Source organism: Carcharhinus amblyrhynchos, chromosome 27 (assembly GCF_965287045.1).
Source record: "Carcharhinus amblyrhynchos chromosome 27, sCarAmb.v2.hapA, whole genome shotgun sequence".
Classification (NCBI taxonomy): domain Eukaryota; kingdom Metazoa; phylum Chordata; class Chondrichthyes; order Carcharhiniformes; family Carcharhinidae; genus Carcharhinus; species Carcharhinus amblyrhynchos.
This window is the reverse complement of record NC_137350.1, coordinates 8,520,890-8,546,098: the sequence shown is the minus strand read 5'-3', so window position 1 is coordinate 8,546,098 and position 25,209 is coordinate 8,520,890. Positions and strand designations below refer to the sequence as shown.

At 43.4% G+C, this 25,209-nt stretch overlaps 2 protein-coding genes across 2 annotated transcripts in view; one reads left to right on the top strand and one right to left on the bottom strand.

Moving 5' to 3' along the window:
• Nucleotides 1-25,209, bottom strand: part of LOC145359176 (ADP-ribosylation factor 1-like) — a 104,654-nt gene that overhangs the window by 53,617 nt on the left and 25,828 nt on the right. The gene's annotated exons all lie outside the window — the stretch shown is intronic.
• nsfa (N-ethylmaleimide-sensitive factor a) overlaps nucleotides 4,924-25,209 on the top strand; it is a 222,383-nt gene continuing 202,097 nt past the window's right edge. Inside the window, exons 1-2 of the mRNA XM_080213611.1 lie at nucleotides 4,924-5,062; nucleotides 15,731-15,816. Of these exons, the coding sequence (XP_080069737.1) occupies nucleotides 5,051-5,062; nucleotides 15,731-15,816 (98 nt within the window). The 5' untranslated portion in view covers nucleotides 4,924-5,050. The remainder of the gene's footprint in view (nucleotides 5,063-15,730; nucleotides 15,817-25,209) is intronic.

The window sequence follows — 25,209 nt, the reverse complement described above, 5'->3', positions numbered from 1 at the left end:
AATGGCAGAGGTAAAAACATTGATGATTCTACGAAGAGGGAGGGATGTGGTGATTGTCCCTTTTAAGGGCAACACAGCAGAGCCACGGTCACATGGTATGTGTGACCAATGGGCACTCAGAGTGATGAATCATCCCAGTGGGTGGAGCTCTCTTAAGCATGAAAAATATAGGGAGAGAGCTGCAATCATGCAGCTGTTGAATAATTCTTATTAATTAACACCTTTTGTGTTCATTAATGAAGTCTATGAAAGTGCATCTTTACAAACCCCAAAACATTTGTTATGACCCTACACAAAAGGATCAATGATCACTGCAATGCAGTGTTCATAAGTCATCTCATGGGGGGGGGTATTTTTTGGATAAGTCATCATTCTTCAAAACACTGAAAATGCCCATTGTGAGCACTGAATCCAATTCTGATATTGGCATCTCAGCTGATGAACATAAGGCACATCTGAGCTTAGACAACACCTTATTGTTGAGAGAAGATTTTTATCATTCTTAAGTGACAAATATTTCATCTCATTGTATGTAACAGATTACATTGGTAAATGAGTACAAAGTTATGTAATAAGTTGAATGCTATGCTTATGTTTATTGTTTAGCCTTTAGAGATAAATTATTGAAACATACTACTTTGTCTCTCATTTACTAAGAAGGGGACTGATGTAAAACTTGTAATATTTTTAAATACAATTTGTATATGCTGTTCACTTCCAGCTGCCATACAGAATAACACCATTAGAAGGAGCTGCAAGAAGAAGCAGAAAGTTTGGGATAACTACTTAATAAAGTAGCATTATCTGGCAATATCTGTAAATAGCGAGGAAATATTTAACAAATAACTAATCAGTATGTGTAAGTATTCCAGGGGCTACATTTCACAGCTGCACCAGAGATTCATGTGATGTATGGGCCTTCCGTTGTACAAGGCAACATGACAATATTAAATATAAAGAGGTCTGGATCTTCCAAAGCCTAAAATGTCATTATTGACAACATTTGGGAAACGAAAGGCAACAAGAATGCATAACAGGAGCATATCATGTTTGCTTGTGCGCTTTTTATGTCCTGATCTGTCTCTCGCTCTTCGCCAAGAACTTTACCATCATAACTCCCATTGGGGTTGCAAGAAGAACTTTGGGGTCACAAGCTCCAGGCAGCAAAATCTGCCATGGAGCTCAGGCTGCATTTTGGCAGCTGTCAAGACCCCTTTTATCCTTGCATTTTTTTCTACAAGGTGGGTTGGCCTAACAGATTTTTGAGTCCTGATTGCTGCTGCAAGAAAAGCCTGTCAAAAGGTAGATGTTTGTTTTATTTTCAACTCTGCAGTTCAAACAATTCCCACCCCATTGAAATTATCACATCCCTCTACTGCATGAGCTGAAATTTAGCTTTAACTTTTGATCACATTTTAATGCCTCAGACTTTGTGTGAGGCAGGACAGATAGTTTCAGCTGCTGAGCAGGGCAGATTTTTTTAGCTGCAAACCTCTAGGCTGATACCTGAGCTGTTAAAATGGGGTGACACAGGGAGAAAATTTGGGAAACGTTTTTGTATGTTGTGACACTAACTAGGATCATGAAGCTGGAACCTAGATTGCAATGTGCACGGAATATAATTGAATAGTGGCAGTCATTTTACATGACATGCAATAGACTTTCCCAATGCACTGACAGTGTTTGGATTTATTTCTGATAATAAAGTTGAAATAGCTGCATATGATTGTGTGGTAATGTGATCCCTGATGTAAACACAAAAGTGAAGCTGGCAAAAGAGAGACAGCTACACACTGGATAGTAGTGAGACCTCTTGTTACAGAGTTCTCATCTGCCACAAATATTCCTGGGTACTGCAGTGCTGGGCCCTGATCCAGGTGTTTGAAGTGTATCTGTACTGCATGATATTGCATACCTAATTAGCCTGACTCAGATATATAACACTAGGACCCCAAAATGATTTGAAGATTGTGTCCTTTAACATGCCATAATGACTGTACCTCTGACACTTCGAAAGTGTACAACCCAGAAAGCACATAAATATGCAGATTATCAGTCAAACTTACATTGCTCCTTCGTAACACAAGAATAAATAGAAAGTGATGCACCCAGTCCCTTCTGTGGGCTGCCATGTTTGGTTGTTACATTCACCTTTCAGTCTAACTATTCCTAACTGCTAAAAACTGATCCCCTGCCCCAAGTACGTGCCTTACATTCTCTTGTACAAAACTGGACTAAGTTCCAAGTTTAGGTGCTGCATTTTCCTGGGGGCAGGAGGCAGTGGTAGAATTGCCATACTGGAAGTGCTGGTGGATCATTGCTGATGGTTAAATGTTGCTTGATGAATGTTGAAGGGTGGATATTTAAGGGAGAATGTTGACGGGAGAATGCTGATGGGTCAGTGCGGAAGGGCCAATGATGATGGAAGAATGCTGATGGTTGAATGTTGAGTGGTGAATGTTGATGGCTGAAGTTTGATGGGTCAATGCTGATGGTTGAATGTTAGTTGGTGAATGCTGATGGAGGAATGCTGCTAGGTGACTACTGAAGGGTAAATTTTATTGTGTGTACACTGCTGGGTGAAATTTAATGGGGAAATGTTGGTGGAGAAAGTTGATGGGGAAGATTGATGGATTAATTGGATAGGCATATGTATAATATTGGAATGGTTTAGGTTAGAGGGTCATTAGATTGGTTCCACTGGACGGCGCAACATCGAGGGCTGAAGGGCCTGTACTGCGCTGTAATGTTCTATGTTCTAATGTTGATCAGTCAATGCTGATGGGTGAATATTAAAGGGTAAGCATTATCGTTGAGTGTTCAATGGTCAATGCTGATGGAGAAATGGCGGTAGTTGAATGTTAATTGGTGAATGCTGAGGGATAAATATTGTTGGGTGAATGTTGAAGGGTAAATTTTAACATGTATATATTGAAAGAGGAATGGCGATGGGAGAATGCTGATGGTTCAATGTTGATGGGTCAATGATCATGGATAAATGTTCATGGATGAAGGCTCATGGGTAAGATTGAAGGTGCAAAAGACAGTTGACTGCTGACAGGTGAAAATTGAGAGGGGGCTTTTGATGGGTGAATGGCCATTGGTAAAGATTGATGGGGGAAGGCTGAAAAGTGACGGTTGCTGGGTGAAGGTTGGGAGGTGGTTGAAGGTGAATGTTGGTGGGTAAAGATTGAAGGGTGAAGTTTGATAGGTGAATTTTCTTAAGTAGATGATCATGGGCGATCTTGATGGGTAAATCTTGGTGGGTGAAAGTTGCTGGGTGAATATTGAAAAGTCAATATTGAAGGATCAGTGTTGATGGGTGAAAGGTTGAAAGGTGACTGTTGTTGGGTAAAAAGTTGAAAGGTCAGTGTTGGGTGAAAGGTGAGTGTTGATGGGTGAAGAGTGAGCATTGGTGGGTGAAAGATGAATGCTGGTGGGTGAAGGGTGAGCGTTGGTGGGTGAAGAGTGAGTGTTGATGGGTGAGCGCTGGTGGGTGAAGGGTGAGTGTTGATAGGTGAGCGCTGGTGGGTGAAGGGTGAGTGTTGATGGGTGAGCGCTGGTGGGTGAAGGGTGAGTGTTGATAGGTGAGCGCTGGTGGGTGAAGGGTGAGTGTTGATGGGTGAGCGCTGGTGGGTGAAGGGTGAGTGTTGATAGGTGAGCGCTGGTGGGTGAAGGGTGAGTGTTGATAGGTGAGCGCTGGTGGGTGAAGGGTGAGCATTGGTGGGTGAAAGATGAATGCTGGTGGGTGAAGGGTGAGCGTTGGTGGGTGAAGAGTGAGTGTTGATGGGTGAGCGCTGGTGGGTGAAGGGTGAGTGTTGATAGGTGAGCGCTGGTGGGTGAAGGGTGAGCATTGGTGGGTGAAAGATGAATGCTGGTGGGTGAAGGGTGAGCGTTGGTGGGTGAAGAGTGAGTGTTGATGGGTGAGCGCTGGTGGGTGAAGGGTGAGTGTTGATAGGTGAGCGCTGGTGGGTGAAGGGTGAGTGTTGATGGGTGAGCGCTGGTGGGTGAAGGGTGAGTGTTGATGGGTGAGCGCTGGTGGGTGAAGGGTGAGTGTTGATAGGTGAGCGCTGGTGGGTGAAGGGTGAGTGTTGATGGGTGAGTGCTGGTGGGTGAAGGGTGAGTGTTGATAGGTGAGCGCTGGTGGGTGAAGGGTGAGTGTTGATGGGTGAGCGCTGGTGGGTGAAGGGTGAGTGTTGATGGGTGAGCGCTGGTGGGTGAAGGGTGAGTGTTGATAGGTGAGCGCTGGTGGGTGAAGGGTGAGTGTTGATAGGTGAGCGCTGGTGGGTGAAGGGTGAGCATTGGTGGGTGAAAGATGAATGCTGGTGGGTGAAGGGTGAGCGTTGGTGGGTGAAGAGTGAGTGTTGATGGGTGAGCGCTGGTGGGTGAAGGGTGAGTGTTGATAGGTGAGCGCTGGTGGGTGAAGGGTGAGTGTTGATGGGTGAGCGCTGGTGGGTGAAGGGTGAGTGTTGATAGGTGAGCGCTGGTGGGTGAAGGGTGAGTGTTGATGGGTGAGCGCTGGTGGGTGAAGGGTGAGTGTTGATAGGTGAGCGCTGGTGGGTGAAGGGTGAGTGTTGATAGGTGAGCGCTGGTGGGTGAAGGGTGAGTGTTGATAGGTGAGCGCTGGTGGGTGAAGGGTGAGTGTTGATAGGTGAGCGCTGGTGGGTGAAGGGTGAGCATTGGTGGGTGAAAGATGAATGCTGGTGGGTGAAGGGTGAGCGTTGGTGGGTGAAGAGTGAGTGTTGATGGGTGAGCGCTGGTGGGTGAAGGGTGAGTGTTGATGGGTGAAGGGTGAGCGCTGGTGGGACAACAGAGCTCTGCTCCATTGAGATGACACTGTGGGCGGGGCCTTGCGTGCTGAGGTCATGGCGCTGCGCGGTGACGCGGTGCGGATGTTTTAAAGCGGCTGCTGGGTGGGGGAGGGGAGAGAGCGCGAGCCGGCTGTGGGTGAGGGGCACAGAGAGACACACATACCGAGACAGAGACCGACAGACAGACAGCGGCTGAGGGGAGGTCTTCACACTGCCACCAGCAGCACTACACTTTCAAGATGGCCAGCCGGGTGAGTGCGGCGCTGAGGGGAGGGGATCCGCTGTCTGCCTCCATTCAGGATCTGGGCCCTGTGGGCAGGGGGGACACCCCCGGACACCCCCCCCCCTCCCCCGGACACCCCCCCCCCCTCCCCCGGACACCCCCCCCCCCTCCCCCGGACACCCCCACCCCCGGACACCCCCCCCCCCCACCCCCGGACACCCCCCCCCCCCTCCCCCGGACACCCCCCCCAACCCACCCCCGGACACCCCCCCCAACCCACCCCCGGACACCCCCCCCCCACCCCCGGACACCCCCCCCCTCCCCCGGACACCGCCCCCCCCGACACCCCATTCCCCTTTTCCCCCTCCTCCCCGATTGTCCCCCTCCCATTTTCCCTGCCTGACCTGCTTCCCTCCCCCCCCCTCCGCATTCCCATACCTGCCCGCCACGTTTCCCCCCCCCACCCATACTTGCCCACCATGTCCCCCCTCCCCTACCCGTGTGCCCGCCACGGCCTCCCTCCCCTACCCGTGTGCCCGCCACGGCCTCCCTCCCCTACCCGTGTGCCCGCCACGGCCTCCCTCCCCTACCCGTGTGCCCGCCACGGCCTCCCTCCCCTACCCGTGTGCCTGCCACGGCCTCCCTCCCCTACCCGTGTGCCCGCCACGGCCTCCCTCCCCTACCCGTGTGCCCGCCACGGCCTCCCTCCCCTACCCGTGTGCCCGCCACGGCCTCCCTCCCCTACCCGTGTGCCCGCCACGGCCTCCCTCCCCTACCCGTGTGCCCGCCACGGCCTCCCTCCCCTACCCGTGTGCCCGCCACGGCCTCCCTCCCCTACCCGTGTGCCCGCCACGGCCTCCCTCCCCTACCCGTGTGCCCGCCACGGCCTCCCTCCCCTACCCGTGTGCCCGCCACGGCCTCCCTCCCCTACCCGTGTGCCCGCCACGGCCTCCCTCCCCTACCCGTGTGCCCGCCACGGCCTCCCTCCATGACCATCTTCTCCCCACCATCCTGACCGGTCCCCTTCTTGCCCCTTTGTCTACCCCAACCTACCCGCAGCCCACATTCTCCACCTTTCCCTGGCCCTGCATTTTTTATTGCAATCACTATACACCGCACTGATGCAAAATGCTTGTCATTGCTCCAATGTTCAAAGAAAATCCTCGTGGAGGGAAGAGGTTTGATGTTGGAGGATCCGATTGTGCTGCAAGATCCAAGTTATGTTTGGTATCCAGTTTAACAAAGAGCAAGTTTATAATGTGGAGATGATATGGAAGGGGTTGAAGGTGCTTCCAAAGATGCCTTGAGTAGAAATTTTTACTGGAGGGGCATGTTGTATGCTGAGAACTGATGATCCTGATCATCCATTGAGTTAATAGAGTCTTTCTCTGGACCAGCTTGAACTGATTTATTTGGAGCGTTAATGCAGCTGGTTCTGCATTTTGTGCCAAATAAATGGTGCATCCTGACATCTATTGATGGTGTGCTCATGTAATTATGAGCAGGGCGTGGGTTCTTGCTTACTGTTATGTTCAGCATAAATTCTCATGCAGAGGAACCATTTCATGCCCTTCTGTAATACTTCTGCTTCCCATTCACCTTGGTATTCTGGCATTAAAAACAAATCTATTCCTGGAGATGAGATTATGTAAACTGCCCACATTTTCAAGTCACTGAACTGCAGATAGAAATTGAGGGCAGCGATAACAGGAAAGTACTGGAAGCACAGAATGGTAGAAACACCCAATATCTGTAACAGGGAGGGGGGCTGTGAGACAGTGAATGGTCTCAGGGAAGACCCCTGTGGGAATCTCATAGCAGCTTGGGAATTCAATAATTCCATGAAGTGCTGGTATTGATGGAGTGACCATGAAGATGTTGGATTTTTGTATAAACCCAGCTGGTTTGACGAGAGTCCTGTGGGGAAGCAAATCTACTGTCTTTGTCCTAGCCGGCACAGATTAGTTTTGGTTTTAGTTTATTTATTAGTCACAAGTAGGTTTACATTAACACTGCGGTGAAAATGTGACTTTCATCCCTGACCAGTGTGATCGTTGTCCTCTGAAGTTAAAAGTGATGGATGGGAGGTTTAGGAGGGATTTGAGAAAAACCATTTTTACTCAGGAGGTGGTGAATCTGGAATGTGCTGCCTAGGAGGGATGCTTCACATCCTTTAAAAAGTACCTGGATGAGTACTTGGCACGCTATAACATTTTAGGCTATGGGCCAAGTAGGATTAGGTGATGGGTCAGGGCATTTCATGTGTCGGTGCAGACTCGATGGGCTGAAGGGCCTCTTCTGTATTGTAGTATTCTGTGAAATGGCTTGACCATCTTCTCAGAACAGCTAAGGAAAGAGGTACAATAAATTTTGAATTTGCCAGTGATTGCTTACATTCTTAAAAACATTTTAATTTCAACAAAGGTTTAATTAATAACGCAACCAGTGTCGCGTTCCTTTGATTATATTGCAGAATTGCAGATAACTGCCCCTTCAAATCAAGGTTATATTCCTGACTAGAGTGTCAATACTGACTAATTTAGTTATGACTGACCCGTTCAACCAGAACTATATTTTGAGCATGTTTATCATTTATTTGTTATATTTGGTTCCTTACCAGAGCTGTACATCCTATATTCCTATAAGTTGTAAAACATATGATTGAAGAAACAGTTATTGATGAGAAGGGTCAAAGCAAGGCCGGGTTGAAGAAAAAGAGGATGCATGCACGAATTGTCACTTCATCAGGATGGCGGGAAGATGTTTTACGTTTTGATGTCAGAGACACATTAGCCAGTTCTATATGCAAGAACAGGCCTGGAGTTGAGGCTGATGCAGATGTTGATTTGGCTGAATACATGGGAGGGTCCGGGCATTCTGCAGTGAATGACTGACTAGCTGATTCCCCAAAGCCTTTAAGAAGTCTTACAACACCAGGTTAAAGTCCAACAGGTTTATTTGGTCGCAGATGCCACTAGCTTTTGGAGCGCTTGCTGCACCTTCGTCAGGTGAAAGTTGTTGGGTGAATATTGATCTCCCACTCATCTGATGAAGGAGCAGCAAGTGCTCCGAAAGCTAGTGGCGTTTGCTACCAAATAAAACCTGTTGGACTTTTAACCTGGTGTTGTAAGACTTCTTATTGTGGTTAACCCAGTCCAACGCCGGCATCTCCACATCATGGTCCCTAAATCCTGTCCAGCACTTAGAAGGCAAAAGTCAGGAGAGTGATGGAATACTATCCAAATCTGGTTGGTGCAATTCCAGTAACATTCAGGACAACATAATGTAGGACAAAAGATACTGCAGATGTTGGAACTTGAAATAAAAACAAAAAATGCTGGAAAGTCTCAGCAGGAAAGACAGCATCTGTGGAAGGAGAATAGAGCTAACATTTCGCGTCTAGGTCATCCAGACACATGCTATCGGACTTGCTGAGATTTTCCAGCATTTTATCAACTCCTTGTTTGGCATTTTAAGTATTCACTCCATTGCATATGCATTGTCTACAAATTGCACTGCAACATCTCATGGAACTTATATTGATGTGCTTCCCAAACCAGTGATCCCTACATGTAGCCAGTAAAGACAAAGGCATTAGGTGCATGGGATCACCGTCACTTGCAAGTTCCCCCATTCACTGTCACTGGATCAAAATCCTGGAACTCCCTACTCCTGGGAGCGCTGTGAGTATCTGCACAAACTGCAGTAGTTCAAGAAGACAGCTCAGCGCCATCTTCTCGAGGGCAGTTGGGGATGCACAATAAATGCTGCACTTGCTAGTGACGCAAAGATTTCTGGAACGATTTTTGAAAAGTTCCAGATGTAGAAGAAGGTTTATGGAAGAAGCAGAAGCATAAATATCAATGTTTTGGAGAATTTTGAAACGAGTTTAGCTGAGAGACAAGAAAATATTCCTGAGTTTGGCGGGGGGGGTGTGAAATTTTGTATAAGTACTGTCAATTTTTCCATTTTGCATTAATTTGTAATAATAGAAACCCTTTAAACATGTCTCACTCTATCCACACACCTTTTTTAATCTGTGCAGATGTTGCATTGGTATCACTGGCAGCAGGCGTGATTGCAGTATTCCAAGTTGGGAACTTTCCATTATAAATGTAGGAAGAATAATTTATAATGGAAAATCTAAAAATAAGGACAGAAGGAAATTTCTCAGTAAGGTCAGAATATGTGACTTTATATTCTTGTTATAATTTCGTATTTGTCCCATGGTTCATTTTGCCAATTCACGTCAATCCTGTTTCATCTGGTCGGATGTGTGTTACCACAGAAGATTCACTTACCTTTTAATACATGGAATACAACATTATGTATTATGGGCAGCTTATTTTTATTGTCTGTGGTGACTATCCTGTGGATACACGATCTGAATTGCAATGTTGCCACTTAAAATTCAAGGCTGGTGACTTAGAAGAAAATGTCCAGTGGTTTAACATTGTATAGAATTTAATATAAGGTTTATGGCACCTGGTAATCCTGGACGACAATGTAAACCCATTAAAACTGTTTTCATCAGAAAACTGCACGCGAATGTTAAAACCTGTGGCTAGTTATTTTGTCACTGACATGTTAAAATATAATCTACTTAACTGTGTTTCTCCATCTGCAAATGTTGGCTGACCTGAATAATTCCAGAGTTTTCTATCTTTATTTCAGATTTCCAGCATCAAAAGTAATTTGCTTTGGCAAATAATAGGCATTTGGGTGAATTAGACGTCCTGAATTTCTTAGGAAGCTGCAGGTGAAGAAGGCGGCAATAAAACAAAAGCTGCCTATAATACATAATGTTGTATTCCATGTATTAATAGGCAAGTGAATCTTCTGTGGTAGGACACATCAGAAGTCAAACCAAGTATAGTCTTCAGATGAAACAGGATTGAAGTGAAGTGGCAAAGTGAACCATGGTACAAATACAAAATTCTGCCAAGATTATAAAGCCACATATTCTGACATTACTTAGAGATTTCCTTCTGTCTTTACTTTTAGATTTCCATTATAAATTATTCTTTCTACAGTGTAAGTTTGCAAGTTCTGAGAGAGCTTTATAAGTCTAAGGAAAATGTGAAATTATATCTTATTGTTATATTGGGTGCAGGTTGGCACAGTGGTTCGTGCTGCTGCCCCACAGCTCCAGGGACCTAGGTTCGATTCTGGACTTGGGTCACTGTCTGTGTGGAGTTTGCACTTTCTCCTCATGTTTGCATGGCTTTCCTCCCAAGTCCAAAGATGTGTGAGTTAGGTTGATTGGAATTAAATTAGCCCTTAGTGTCCCAGGAGGTATAGGTTAGAGGGATTAGCGGGTTATGGAGATAGGGTCTGGGGTGAGACTGTTTGGTGCAGGTTTGATGTGCTGAATGGCCTCCTCTTGACTGTCGGAATTCTACTTTATGATTCTATGTTTTCAAAATAAGGAGCTTGCAGATCTGAAAAACTTTGGGTAGGAATTCTGTGGGAAAGGCAAGACTGGGCTGCAAGAAACCAGAAGGCAATTGTGAAATTGTAGTTCAGCTGCTGGAGTTTTGAGGGTGGGCTAAAGATTGAGTTGGGTTCCATGGGTCTGGTTTTGGAATCTTTGCTATGACACCATCAACTTAGATCTGGAAGTTCAATCACGTTCGCAGATGATGTCAAACAGTTATGGTAATGCTGCAGGAGTGTAACTTGAAAGTCAATTCCTGGCTCAGGAAATTTCAAATTTAATTTGACAAATCTAGTAATTGTGGATTGGCAGGAGAAGGATGACCTGGAAAGCTATTGAGTGGGTATTGTACTTCTGGGGAAGGGATCTATCTCTTCCTTTTGCATGTGAATTGAGTTCATAATGTGTTTTGTGCTCTCAGAAGTGACCTAGTAAATGCTCATCTTCCTGGGTCAATTTGAGGGGAGAGGGAAACGGCAGCTTTGCCAACATTGCTCACATTGCATTAGAATTTAGAGTCTAGAAATAGGCTGTTCCACCAAACTCATCTGTGCCGTGTTTGTTCTTCACTTTTACCTCCATGCACTCTAATTCATTGCATGCTATCAACACAATCCACTATTTCTCACTCGTGCAGTTGCAGTCTTAAATGTATTTGTGTTCATCTCAGTGTGGTAGAAAATTCCACATTCTAACCACCTCCTTATTAACGAAATCTGGTTCTTAAGATGTTCCAACCTCTTCAAGGTAACTTTGAGATATGTTTTGTGTAAGTTTTCAGATTTGTTTAAATGTAAAATGGGCCGATAGTTGGGTGAAAATAAACAGAGGTGGTGAAATTAAGTGGTTGAATTTTGAAATTGTATATCTATTCAATGTTCAGATTCTTGGAATCAAAAGAATTATGAGATTTTTAAATGCTGTCAGTATTTTCATTGACGTGCTGTGCCAAATTGTGTCAGTATGATTGGTTGGTAAGTAATTTGCCCAGTTTAATCAATAACATTTTGCTGGTGTCAGTGTTTCTGTTAACTGTGCCTAAATAAATTGTTAGCATCTGCATTAGTTACCCCTACTGCAGCTGAATTGACTTAAGTTTTGTTGTACACAGAAAGCAAAATGCTGTGTGAAAGACAGGCCTGCCATAAATGTAGAAAATAGCGGAACCTGTAATAATTGGCAGGCTATTAATGAGCTGCACATTGAATGAGCTTTAAGATTTTGCTGCATTTTCAGGTTGTGGGCAGAAATATATAACTGCAGTCTGCAAAATGGAGGTTTTAGCATTGCAGTAGAATTGCATCCTGCCTGGGAGTAATGCATCATTTATTTTAACTTTAGTGTCGTACATCAGTGCAATACTTTTTTAGGTTTCCGACAATTATTTTTAACCTTATATTAAGTGTATTTGATCTAATTTCAACTACCCTTGATATTGTAACTATCCATCTGGAGATTTGGCAGCGTATTGAGTTCCTTTGAACTACCCAGTGGCAGTACTCGCTTTCTTCTGGTGAAATAAACCAGTAGTTGTGTAGTAGCTGTACTGTGAACCATTTCTGAAATGTAAGTAGGCTGCTTGGTGCAAATTATTTCTCTCCAATTTCCTGTACTCTGCCTTGGCATCTTGTTCAAATGGGACTACTTGCAAGTCTCGAGAGGCAATGTTATTAGTTGCTTGTTCAAGGGTCACCGCAACCCAGCTTGACTGTGTCCTTACCTAATGCCTGTGTGTGTTGCCAGTGGTTATTACTGAACAGTGTCAGAAGTGAGAATCCTAAATGGATTATTCTATTCTCTCCATATATCTTCAAGATTGAGGTCCCTTGCAAGATCCTGCCTTGTTGGGTGATGTTTCATTGGCAATGTAAGCTTCTTTTTTGAGAACTTTGTAGTCAGTACAAAGGTAGACCACCATGCTGCAGTCTCCTGACCACTGAGGAACCCACTTGTGTGGTTTCACCTTAGCTAAAAAAGGATACATACTTGTTTTTCATTGCGATATATCCCACTTCAGCCTAGGAATTATGCGTACAAGGTTGGCAATGTGTGCATAATGGGAATTTTTGGATTTTACCTCTAAGACTATGCAGTTTCCCATTTACTTTTCTAGCTTGTACCATGCTACCTGTTACAAGATTGCTTTTTGGAGTTGTCTGAAAACAAGTGGGAAAAATCTCAAGCTGTCAGTTTGCTGCAGACCCCATTATTGAGTGAAGCTGACGATTAACTAAATGGTTCAGTTAGTGCATGAGCCAGCTTAGCTGAAGTTTCAAAAGCCCAAGCCTGTCAAATTCTCATTGTCAGGCAAATTGATTTAAATTGAGACAGGTCTCTTTGGTTTGGATATTTCACCAAATGATGCATTTTCTTGCCCAACCATCGGGAGGAGAATGAAACTAATCGTGCAGCTTGATGGTAATTTCTATCTAATTACATTCCTATTTTTATTGTGGTAAGGACGCTATAGAAATACAAGTTCTTGGAACCTCTGATCTTGCAGGGGAAGTGTTCAGGATGTTTGGGCCAATTTTTTTTTCTTTATTCTTTCATGGGATTTAGGCTGGTAGGGTCAGCATTTGTTGCCCATTCCTAATTACTTTTAAACTGAGGCCATTTCAGAGGGCAGTTAAGAGTCAAATGGGTCTTGCATCACATCACAGACTAAGTGAGGATAGCAGGTTTCTTTCCTTCAGTGACATTAGTGAACCAAATAATTGATGATATTTCATGGTTGTCATTGACTTAATTCCAGATTTTTATTGAATTTAAATTCCACCATCTGCTATGATGGGGTTCAGACCCTAGTCCCCAGACGATTACCCTGGTCTCTGGATTGTGAATCTAGTAACAATACTGCTATGTCTCCATCTTCCCATGCTGTGAGCTCAACATTGTATAACACTCTGGGGCACAAAATATATTCTAAACTGGAGTAATAGTCAGAAAAGTATTGATGGAGGCACTAGTGTCTGTCAAAATCAGCTTCCACATCAGTCCAGGAGGATATCTGCTCCTTCTCAGTATCTTACAGAAGCACAAAAATTTCCTCGAGCTTGGAAGAACAAGTTTGGAAATGCCTAGTTTGGTAGTGTAATTCACAAAGTTATCTGGTGCAGAGAGTTCTATCAATTTATATGCAGTGGGAACCTCCGTGTTCCTTTACAATTCTGATTTTCTAAGCAAGTGTTCTTATTTGCATTGGATTTCATGATGAGGTCCAAGGCTGTTTCTAAGTGTCAGAATTTATAATACGGATATTGGATCCTTTGGTTATCTGGGAAGCAGCCAATGTTGTTTTCTGATGAGGACTGCTCTGTCTGTTAGTGTTCTCGTGCAATGACTCTGGATGTGGGTGCAAGGCAGAGAATGGCAGGTCCTTATCTGAACTCTCCCTCTTCCTAATTTAACCTTGATTTCTTGATCATTGTGCACTTTTGAACAAAACAGTTCCTCAGTGCAGATTTATTCACCTGCTAAGTTTGAAGTAGTTAATGCTTCCCTCTAGATACTTGATATTTTACCTGGAACCATTCGATGCCTCTCGGTAATTTTAAAGAGGTCCGTATGCTGTAACTTTTCACAACTGGTAAAATTAATAATGGAGTGTGACTGCTCCTTAAATGAAGTGCAATCCCAGCTCAAAATCAATGAATCGTCCGAGGCTGTGGCCCTCTTTTGGTGTTGCTTGGTGACTGTTTTGAAGACTGCAGAAGTGTTCATGGATTTGTTTTTCACTCCCTTACTGAAATTGAGATTGCTTTATTTTCAGGATTTCTTACAGGAAAAATTGATTTTTGAAATGAATTTGAAAGGTGGGATGGGATTTCTTTTTCTTTAAAAGAAGCAATAACTCCTTTGAGGTTGGGGAAATTGATATTAAATTGCGAATTTGCTATAATGCTCATGATGACTTAAAGGTGCACTAATGTGTAGTGCATGAAATTAAAAGGAGGCTGGTGAATTAAAAGGACCTGTCATTGAGCAAAACTTTCATTACTGGGAATTGGTGAGTTCACAGAAGTCCCAACTTTTTAGACTGGAAACGTACATCTTGTTAATATCACTGTGAATATTTTTATTGTTGGATCTTCCATTGTAGCTTCTTAATGAGTTTACCCTCCTTCTCTTATGGTCTTTCTGAGCTGTGAAGTGGAATTGACCAACAGATCACAGATGTTGATACTGCTGCTGCTCACATCAACATAACAGTAATCTGTTGTGTTCTTTACGTCATGAGTGTTAAGGTTCCTGCTGTGCTCAAAGATGGTGAATCAGCGTGGAGGGTTGTGGAGCTTGCTGTCTCTGAAGGGACATGGTGGGATAGAACTTGATATAATTGTCTAAGATTTAAGTTGTAAGCTTGTTCATGGTAAATAAATGTCATATCAGAAAATGCTCCATATTCAGAATTTATGCTCTGTGAATCAAATCAAAAATAAAACCAAAGTATTTGTTTTTTTCGTTGTACAGTTATTGCATTTGATTGATATCCTCTAGTTGTGATTGAAAAAAACTGAAGTCCATCACACAGTGTGTTACCTTGGTGTTGTGATATCCAGGAGTATGTGTTGTGGAAATTTGCCATTTTACGCTGCTGGATACTTCTGCCTTGTCTTGGATAGAGCCACTTCTGCCTCAGAGAATATCTGACCTGTACATTTAAGTCTTTCTTTTTCCCAGCCCCTTATCTATTTGCTGAATGTACCTTTGACCTTGTTGGCATCTGGCACTTTGAACTTGGATCTTTTGCTGTGTTCTCCATTTAACAAAGGTCCAGATCTAATGAACTTTCTTGGTGAAGAATTATTCAGTTTTGTTTTAATTTATAGCAGCACATGCTTACTTCTTGCTGCAATCTGCTGAGCTCCCCAAAAAAAGGCTACCATGCCACTATCACAAATCTGCTCCCCTAAAGTTTCCTTGGGTCAGAGTTGCGATTTAATTTCTGACTGTTCTGCTATACTACCGATTTTCAAAATAGTACTGTGTCCATTTTGCTAGTTTTTACATCGCTATGATGAAGTATTGTGCATGTATTTTATAAATAAGTATTCATGCATTTAAAATAGAAGCTTATTCCAGAAGGACTCTTCTGCATTGTTCTTGATGTAAATCGCATGATGTTTTGCAATTATACAGAAGCCAGTAAGTCACAGTTGGAACTTTGCACACAAATGAATTTTGTCATGCACCTCAGATCTGTTATTTGGTAATTTGTTGAGTAAATGTCTAATTTACACCCTTTGTTTTTGACAGGCCATGGTAGCAGCGCGATGTCCAACAGATGAATTGTCATTGACCAATTGTGCTGTTGTGAATGAAAAGGATTTCCAGACTGGCCAGTATGTTCAATCTTTGTTAACTATTTGCATGCAGTTTTATTATATTGGACATACGTTCTTCACAGTTAATTTTGTAAGAATATGCTAATACTAGGCAATTTTGTCAATAGGGAACAGTAGTTGTAACATTTGGTATGAGCGTGATTTTGGTTGCAATAAATTAGTTTGAAAAGTACCCATTGTGAAAATTGAGGCTGCTATGCTGATGAGAGATTCCCCAATGTGATTACAGGGCTTTATAGATGCAGAGCAGCAGTTCATCTTACCTCGGGTTGTGTTATGTTTGACCTTAGGTGTAGATGATGTTGACATTGGATGCCAACGTGATAAGCAGCTCCTCAGCTAATCAGAAATTTGGGTTTTTTAATGTGAAGAGAGAAAGAAGTGAGAGAGAAGTCAAAAATATGTTCTTAATCAGTCACGTCCTTGTCCCTTTGTTTCCATGGTATTGTTTGGGTGTTAACCAATGCCATGCTGTAGATTGTGCCTCGTTCTTTGAATCCAAAATGTTGAGCTTTTCTTCTTCTTTCCCAATCCCCTTTGGCAAATATTCGGCGGATTGTTTAATATCCTTCAACATACATCAGCCATCTGCAATAGCCAATCTGCCTGACACATTTGATCTGGAAACTTGCTGGGTAGTGAAGGAACAAGGAAAGGGAAGTTAGAAATTTTTGTTGCATGATATGACCCAGCCTGCTGTTCATGTGTTAAACCTCCATTTCAATGTGTACAGTAGCAACTCCTGGACTGAAATGATACTCAGAATGGTTCTACCTCACACTAAGTTGATCTTTCTCTAAATCTCACCTATGACCGTAACGCTACATTCTATGTTCTCTCCTTTCCTTCTCCATGTAATGTTTATATTTTGCTGTATAGCACAGAAGACTTTTTTCACTGTGTGCTAATACATGCGACAATAATAAATCAAAGTGGCAGAATTGATGCTGCTATATTTCGATAAGGTTTTCAAATGAATGGCTTAGCTAGAATTACATGAACGTACAGTTCAAACACGCTTTTCATTTCAAATGGTCTGCACCAGTGTTTATGCCCCTTTCATCAGTCTTCATGTGCAACTTTCCAACCTTTCCCGTTTAATCCTAGCAGCATAACATTGTTTGCTTCTTCCTCGTCTGCTTGTCTAGTTTCCTTTTGTGCATCTGTACTATTTATCTGGATCGCTAATTATGGCAGAGAGGTGAACAAGAGGTATTTGAGGCAAATAGTATAACATTTAGTCTCTGGTGTAATTGCTTAGTGATTTTAAGAACTGAAACCAGGCTGCAAATGCCTAGCTTTAATTTTTCACAGAACTACAGAATCCAGCAATAATGGTTTGAGTCCCGCTCTGTAGTGCTGCGCTATCTATACTAATGGGCAATTTTCCTTCAATCAAGGTACCTTCAGCCTGGTATGTTGGGCATCAACTAGTTGAGCCACATTTGCCTTTCCCTGTTATCTGAATTTTGGATTAGCCTTATGGCAGTAACTCTAGATCCACTGAAGCTACAAACAAAACTGTTCAATCAAGGAACCTTGATTGCATTTACTTTCTAGTTTTGACTGCTGCAAATAAAATAATGAATGCAGATTAGCTCAGGTCAACTTGCTTGGCTGTAACAGGCTGTGAAGTCAATAATAATTCATAAATGCAACTAATGCATTCAAAGAAACAAGACTCTTCTGAGGGGTTCTGCTGTCTTGGAAAAAGCTGGCCACTTTGTATTTTACCTGCTGAGATCAAGTAATTTAAATTAGTTTACAAATTTTTGGAATTTTACTGTTGGACCTAATTAAAGTAAGCTGTTTTTGATGTAAAGCTAAAGTGTGCATTAACCCTGTACATGGGCGGCACGGTAGCACAGCGGTTAGCACCGCTGCTTCCAGGGACCTGGATTCGATTCCTGACTCGGGTCACTGCCTGTGTGGAGTTTGCATATTCTCCTCATGTCTGCGTGTGTTTCTTCCTGGTGCTCCGATTTACATAAGAACATAAGAACATAGGAGCAGGAGTAGGCCATCTAGCCCTTCGAGCCTGCCCCGCCATTCAATAAGATCATGGCTGATCTGTCGTGGCTCAGTTCCACATTCCCGCCCTCTCCCCCTAACCCTTAATCCCCTCGCTTATCAAAAACCCATCAACCCGCGTCTTAAAAATATTTAGCGAGGCAGCCTCCACCACCTCAACGGGCAGAGAATTCCAGAGATTCACCACCCTTTGAGTGAAGAAGTTCCTCCTCAACTCCGTTCTAAACCGCCCCCCCTTTATCTTGAGGCTGTGCCCCCTAGTCCTATTGTCCTTTCTGAGCGGGAAGAGTCTCTCCACCTCTATCCTTTCCATTCCATTCATCATCTTATACGTCTCAATGAGATCTCCCCTCATTCTTCCAAACTCCAACGAGTACAAGCCTAGTTTATTCAGCCTCTCCTCATAGCTCAACCCCCTCAACTCCGGTATCAGCCTAGTAAATCTCCCCTGCACTCCCTCCAAGGCCAAAATATCCTTGCGTAAGTACGGCGCCCAAAACTGCACACAGTACTCCAGCTGCGGCCCCACCAATGCCCCACACAGCCGCAGCAAGACCTCCCTACTTTTATATTCAATCCCCCTCGCTATGAAGGCCAGCATCCCATTAGCCTTCCTGGTCAAAGCATCAATAGTTATTGGGAAACCAGAAGAAATGTAATTACTAGCTGATCAAGAGTTCTGCAAACAATTTCCTCCCACAGTCCAAAGAAGTGCAGGTTAGGTTGATTGGCCATGCTAAAATTGCCCCTTAGTGTACTAGGATGGTTAGGTTAGAGGGATTAGCGGGTAAAATATGTAGGGATATGGGGGTAGGGCCTGGGTGAGATTGTGGTCGGTGCAGACTCAATGGGCCAAAGGGTCTCTTTATGCACTGTAGGGTTCTATGATTCTATAATTTGGCTTTCATTGGCAACCCAATGTTGAGTTTGTGTGCTTTGATCGGTGTGCAATTTTCTTGCATTTGTTGAAAGCTGTTTTTTTGTTCTCTGCATCAAGTATCAGCCAGGGCAGACATTGACTGCTCCCAGCTCTTGTTGCCAAGATGGAACACAACTCAGATCAGGAAAATAGATTTTTAGAATTGTGGGTGGAAAGCCATTCGTAGCTCAGTGCGTCAGGGTTGAGAACTTCATATGTTTGTTATAAAAATATAGCAAATCATTTTCTAAAATACTAGGATAATTGGCTACTGTTAATTTTTTAGTTAATTGATGTTAATGCAGTTAAAAATTTAGAAATGAAGGGGTGAGACTGGTGAGTTATGTTGAATTGATACAAGTCTGTCTACTGTAGAATAAAAATGGAAAAGGATGAGTGCTGCCCAAAGGGGAGGGTGCTGAACTGGGGGAAGGCAAGCTGTAGCCGGATTAGGAAGGAGCTGATGAACACTGATTAGGAGAGGTTGTTAGCGGGTAAGTCCATGGTTGGCAAATGGGAGGCTTTCAAGGGAAAGCTGAAAAGGTTTCAGGAAAGACATGCCAATAAAGAGGAAGGATGGGAAAGGCAGGATTAGAGAGCTGTGGATTACAGGGGATATTGAGGACTTGGTCAGGAAGAAGAGAGAGGCACATGTTAGGTCTAAGCAACTGGGAACGGAGAGAGCACTGGAGGAATATAGAGAGAGCAGGAGGGAGCTCAAAAGGGGAGTTAGAAGGGCGAAAAGGGGGCATGAAATTGCTTTGGCTGATAGGATTAAGGAAAATCCAAAGGCATTTTACTCTTATATTAGGAATAAAAGGGTGGTTAGAGGGAAAATCGTTCCTCTTAGGGACAAAGGAGGGGAACTGTGCTTAGAGTCTGAGGGAATGGGGGAGATCCTGAATGAATACTTTGCATTGGTATTCAAGAAGGAGAGGGGCTTGGTGTCTTGTAATGTCTTGGAGGGAGCTGTAGACCAGTTGAAGGAAATATCCATTGCGAGGGAGGAAGTGTTAGGGTTTTTAGGCAGCATAAAAACTGATAAAGCTCCGGGGCCTGATGGCATTTATCCCAGGCTGCATAGGGAGGTGAGAGATGAAATTGCTGGGCCTCTGACGCAAATCTTTATCTCTTCTTTGGACACAGGTGAGGTTCCAGAGGACTGGAGGATAGCTAATGTGGTACCGCTGTTTAAAAAGGGCAATAGGGATAACCCTGGTAATTATAGGTTGGTGAGTTTGATGTCAGAGGTAGGAAAGTTGTTGGAAAAAATTCTTAGGGATAGGATGTATAAGCATTTGGAGCGTTGCGATCTGATTAGGGATACGCAGCATGGCTTTGTTCAGGGGAGGTCTTGCCTTACGAATCTGGTAGAATTTTTTGAGGAGGTGACAAAAACGGTTGATGAAGGACGAGCCGTTGATGTCATCTATATGGATTTCAGTAAGGCGTTTGACAAAGTCCCTCACGGTAGGCTGGTAGAAAAGGTTAAGGCTCATGGGATACAGGGACAGGTATCTAGATGGATTGAAAACTGGCTAGGCAACAGGAGACAGAGTAGTAGTAGAAGGGTCCTTTTCTAGCTGGAGGTCTGTCACCAGTGGTGTGCCGCAGGGCTCAGTACTGGGACCTCTTCTAGTCATAATATATATAAATGACTTGGAAGAGGGCGTACGTGGTGTGATCAGCAAGTTTGCAGATGGCAGGATTGGCGAATAGTGAGGAGGAGTGTCAGGTGACACAGCAGGATATAGATAGGCTTGTATACTGGGCAGATAAATGGCAGATGGAATTTAATCCTGATAAATGCGAGGTGATGCATTTTGGAAGGAATAATGTAGGGAGGAGTTACATGATAAAGGGTAGACCAATTAAGAATATAGAAATGCAGAGGGACCTGGGAGTGCAAGTGCACGAGTCTCTGCAGGTTGCAACTCAGGTGGGGAAGGTTGCGAAGAAAGCTTACGGAATGCGAGTCTTTATAGTAAGGGGTATAGAGTATAAGAGCTGGCGTCTAATGCTACAGTTGTACAGAACGTTGGTTAGACCGCATTTGGAGTACTGCGTCCAGTTCTGGTCACCTTGCTACCAGAAGGACGTGGAGACCCTGGAGAGAGTGCAGAGGAGGTTTACCAGGATGCTGCCTGATATGGAAGGACTGTGTTATGAGGAAAGATTGGGTAAACTGGGGCTCTTTTCCTTAGAAAGACGGAGATTAAGGGGGGATCTGATAGAGGTGTATAAAATAATGAAGGGTATAGATAGAGTAAACAGTGGCAGGCTTTTTCCTAGATTGGAGACAAATATCACGAGGGGCCACGAGCTTAGGGTGAGGGGGGAGAAGTATAATTTGAATGCTAGAGGGAGGTTTTTCACACAGAGGGTCGTGGGGGTATGGAATGCACTGCCAAGTAAGGTGGTGGAGGCAGGCATGCTGGACTTGTTTAAGGTTTACTTAGATAGGCACATGAGTGAAACAGGGATGGAGGGTTATAGGAGACGGTTTTAAATAAGGATCAGAGCCTCGGGACGTTCCTGGAAATCTAATGCTACACGTGTTGATGTTTTTGTCTCTTTTACTCCGCAGTTGCGTCGGTCCACCTTGTTGTCTAACGAGGGGCATGCACACGGTGGGTCGTGCGAGGGCTGCTCTTGGATGTTTCGAGAGTGGCCTTGTACTTTGCGTTGTTTGTGTATGCTTAAAACTGGACCAGCAGATGGGCACCACAACAGCTCAGTGACTGTCACTACTAGCTGTGCAGATACATGGATTTGGGCCAGTGTCTGTGGGAGTTTGCGCATTCTCCCTGTGGTTGCGTGGGTTTCCTCTGGGTGCTCTGGTTTCCTCCCACACCCCAAAGATGTGCTCTTAGGCTGATTGGTGAAACAAATTGTCCCTAAATTATTCTCCCCTGAATCTGGTTTCCAATGAGGGGTACCATAAGCATAGACACGGGTCAAGGGAGGTGTAGGAAAAATACATTGTTAAGGTGGCGGCACGGGCTTGTTGGGTCAAAGGGCTTGTTTCCCGTGCTGTGTTGTTCATTGTTCTTAATAAGTCCTCTTATCCCTGTGTGCATCTCTTTGTGTTTTTCATGTCCATGACATTATTCATGGCATCTAAAATTGTACAAATTTGAGTGAAGATTAAGAGATGATCTGCTCAAAGTCTTGAGAATTGTGAAGCATTTTGAGAAGATAAGTAGAGTTAAAAATAGCTGCTGGTCAGTAAGTCAGTAACTTAGAAAAAAGGCAAAGTGCTGCAGATGCTGGAATCTGAAGCAAAAACACAAAATGCTGGAAAATCTCAGGAGGTCTGACAGCATCTGCGGAGAGAGAATGGAGCTGAAGTTTTGAGTCTGGATGACCTTTCGTCCGGGGGATCAAAGAATAAAGTTTAAAGTTTTGTTTCCTTGAAGTTTAAGACATGGAATTCTCTAGCCAGAGTAATGGATGTAGAGTCAAAGGAAATAAAAAAAAATTAAAGTATATGAGGAAAAGATAGGGGGATGGTCCAGTTGCTGAGAACTTGCGAGCTGGTGCAGACCTGAGAATTCCATGCTCTTCAAATGGCGGCCTCTGGATATTCCGCATTTGCTGTGACTGCTGCAACAGACCAATTTATACACTTCAGTTTAACACCTCATGTGAAGGGTGTGAGATTTGTTACTTCAGGAGAGTTTCAGCCTTGATTTATGCAATTGTTACATTCCCACTTTAAGTCTGCAAAACGTTTGTGTAGTTTGCATATGCCCTTCTATAAATGTAGGTGGACAAAAATGCACCCACTTAGAGTTGTCCTGGCTGGGAGGATTAAAGGTTGAATCATATTTGGTCCAAGTATGTTAATTTTCTATGTGGTTTCTGATACTTTGGCCACACATTTGGCTGTGATAGCTTGTAATGAGCTGTAAATTAGTGTCAGTTTTCAAATCCATATGGGCCAATGCTAGTGTTATCTCTACCAGGAAAAATGGAAGCACAAGAATAGACATGCTAATCTGAATCTAATGTGTCTCGAGACCAAGAACAATATTCTGGGCATGTTTATGTTAATCACCTGGTGTATATGACATCATTGCTCTATTTATAGTTTGTTCCTCTGAGTTTGTCTTCTTCCCATTTTGAATGTTTAAACCATGAACATAATCTACTCTTAAGTACCTGTCTTTTGAATCCGATGGAAAACTGTTGTAGCCAGCACTTCAAATAACTAGGAACACAATTGTCTGGAGAAATTCTGTTGCTGCAGGATATTGTTTTGTGGCATTATTTATATCTTCTGTGTCTCTTACCTTGTGGAATTTCATGTAGCTGTCTGTATGTGGCACATCTCACTGAAGGTATGCAGCAAACATAAGTCAGAGAGATCGTTGCTCATCATCATGTGCTTGTTGACTTGCACTGGTTTCCAGTCTGGTAACGCCTTAGCTTTAAAATCCTTGTCCTAGTCCTCAAATCCCTCCACGGCTGAGCCTCTTCCTTTCTCTGTGACCTCCAACTTTCAAATGAGCTTCAAAATCTTGGTTCTCATCCAATTTTGGCATCTTGCACACCCCAATTTTAATCTCTCATCATTGGTGGCTGTGCTTTTAGCTTTCATGGTGCCCAAGCTCTGGAACTACTTTCAAGATGGGGTGCGGTGCTTAGCACTGCTGCCTCAAAACCAGAGACCTTGGTTCGATTCTGGCTGTGGGTGATTGTGTGGAGTTTACATGTTCTCTCCATGCCTGCATGTGTTTCTTTTGGGTATACTAGTTTCCTCCACAGTCCAAAGGTGTGCAGGTTAGGTGGATTGACCATGCTAAATTGCCCCTCAGTGTTCAGAGATGTGTAGTTTTGGTGGATTAGCCACGGTAAATGCACAGGGTCATGAGGATAAGGAGAGGGTAAGGTGCTGTTTGAGAGTTGGTCCAAACTTGTTCGGCAGAATGACTGTCTTCTGCACTTTAGTGATTCTAGTATTTTATGCTGCTTAGTACGATCACCTATCCTGCTGCTTCCTTTCATGGTTCAGTATCAAATTTTGATAATTTTCATTGCCTTGGGATATTTTGTTATGTTAAAGGTGGTATATAAATGCAAACCATTGTTTAACTACCTAAACTCACCTGATGCTTTGACTACACCGTGTGGAATTTGGAACATTGTTGAAAACTGAGAACTACATGTATGAGCAGCCATCCATACAAGAACAATTGTTTGTCATCACAATTGTGCATGAGCTGGTTCACGTGCAGAGACTTCCAAATCAGAGTTGTCACATTCATTTATTAGCTGGTTTTTGTTTAGTTTGGAGATGAGGTCTGCATTGATTTGTTTAAAGTTATTCTGGATATAAAGTCAGCCTTTGATTGAAGAAATTTTTATGCCTTAAATAGGAGAAACCTTGTTTTGAAAACTGTGTCCCCTTGTTCTATGCTCCTACATGAGAGAAAACATTTTGTCAGCATCTATTCTATCAAACCTCCTCAAAATTTTGTTTCAATAAAATCACACCTCATCTTTCTAAAATCCAATGAGTATTGCCCCAACCTGTTCAACCTTTCCTCCTAAAACAACCTTTTCGTCCCAAGAATCAGCTGAGTGAACTTTCTGCTTTCAGTGCAAGTATATCCTTGAGTAAGGAGATCAAAGCTGTATACAGTACTGTAGATGTGATCTCAGCAATGTCCATGACAGTTGTAACAAGACTTGTCTTCTTTTATACCCCATCCTCCTTGCAATTCCATTTGCCTTCCTAATTACTTGCTGTACCTGCATGTTAACGTTCTACGATTCGTGTATGAGGGCACCCAGACCCCCCCCAGATTGCAGCTTTCTATAGTCTTTCTCTAATTAAATAATTTAGTATATTTTAATTTTTTTGCACATTTTTGAGATGTGCGTATAAATTAACTGCATGTTAGAAGTAGAAGGTACTCTGCAAATAACTGTCATGTCAGAGATAATTGCAGTTGCTTTGTTGGATGAATATTAAAATGTTACTGCAGTAGGTATGTGTATTTGCTTTGTGCAACAGCGTGGATGTTTCAATCCCCACCTCCTCTGCAAGCTGAAGCAATCACTGTTTATCACACCAAAAGGATCAGCTAGAAAGGTTTTTTGCAAAACTGTGTTGCATAGAATTTGCAGCAAAAGCCGTTCAACCCAACAGATATATGCAAATGTTTTATTCCCCCATGAGCCTTTTCCCATCTTACTTCATCTAACCCTATCTCTTCCTTCCTCCCTTGTATTTACCTCGCTTTTCCTTAAATACATCTAAGTTGTTCACTTCAACTGCCCCGTATAGAAAGATCCACTTTCTGGATAAAGCTGGGTGAAGAGTTGCAACTTTGGTGGTTTTAATTTCTGGATTTAAAAGAATCCTGGACCTTTTGACCTGTAGAGCTGTGTAATCAAATCTCCACTTGAAGATTTATGTTCCATTTATGCCC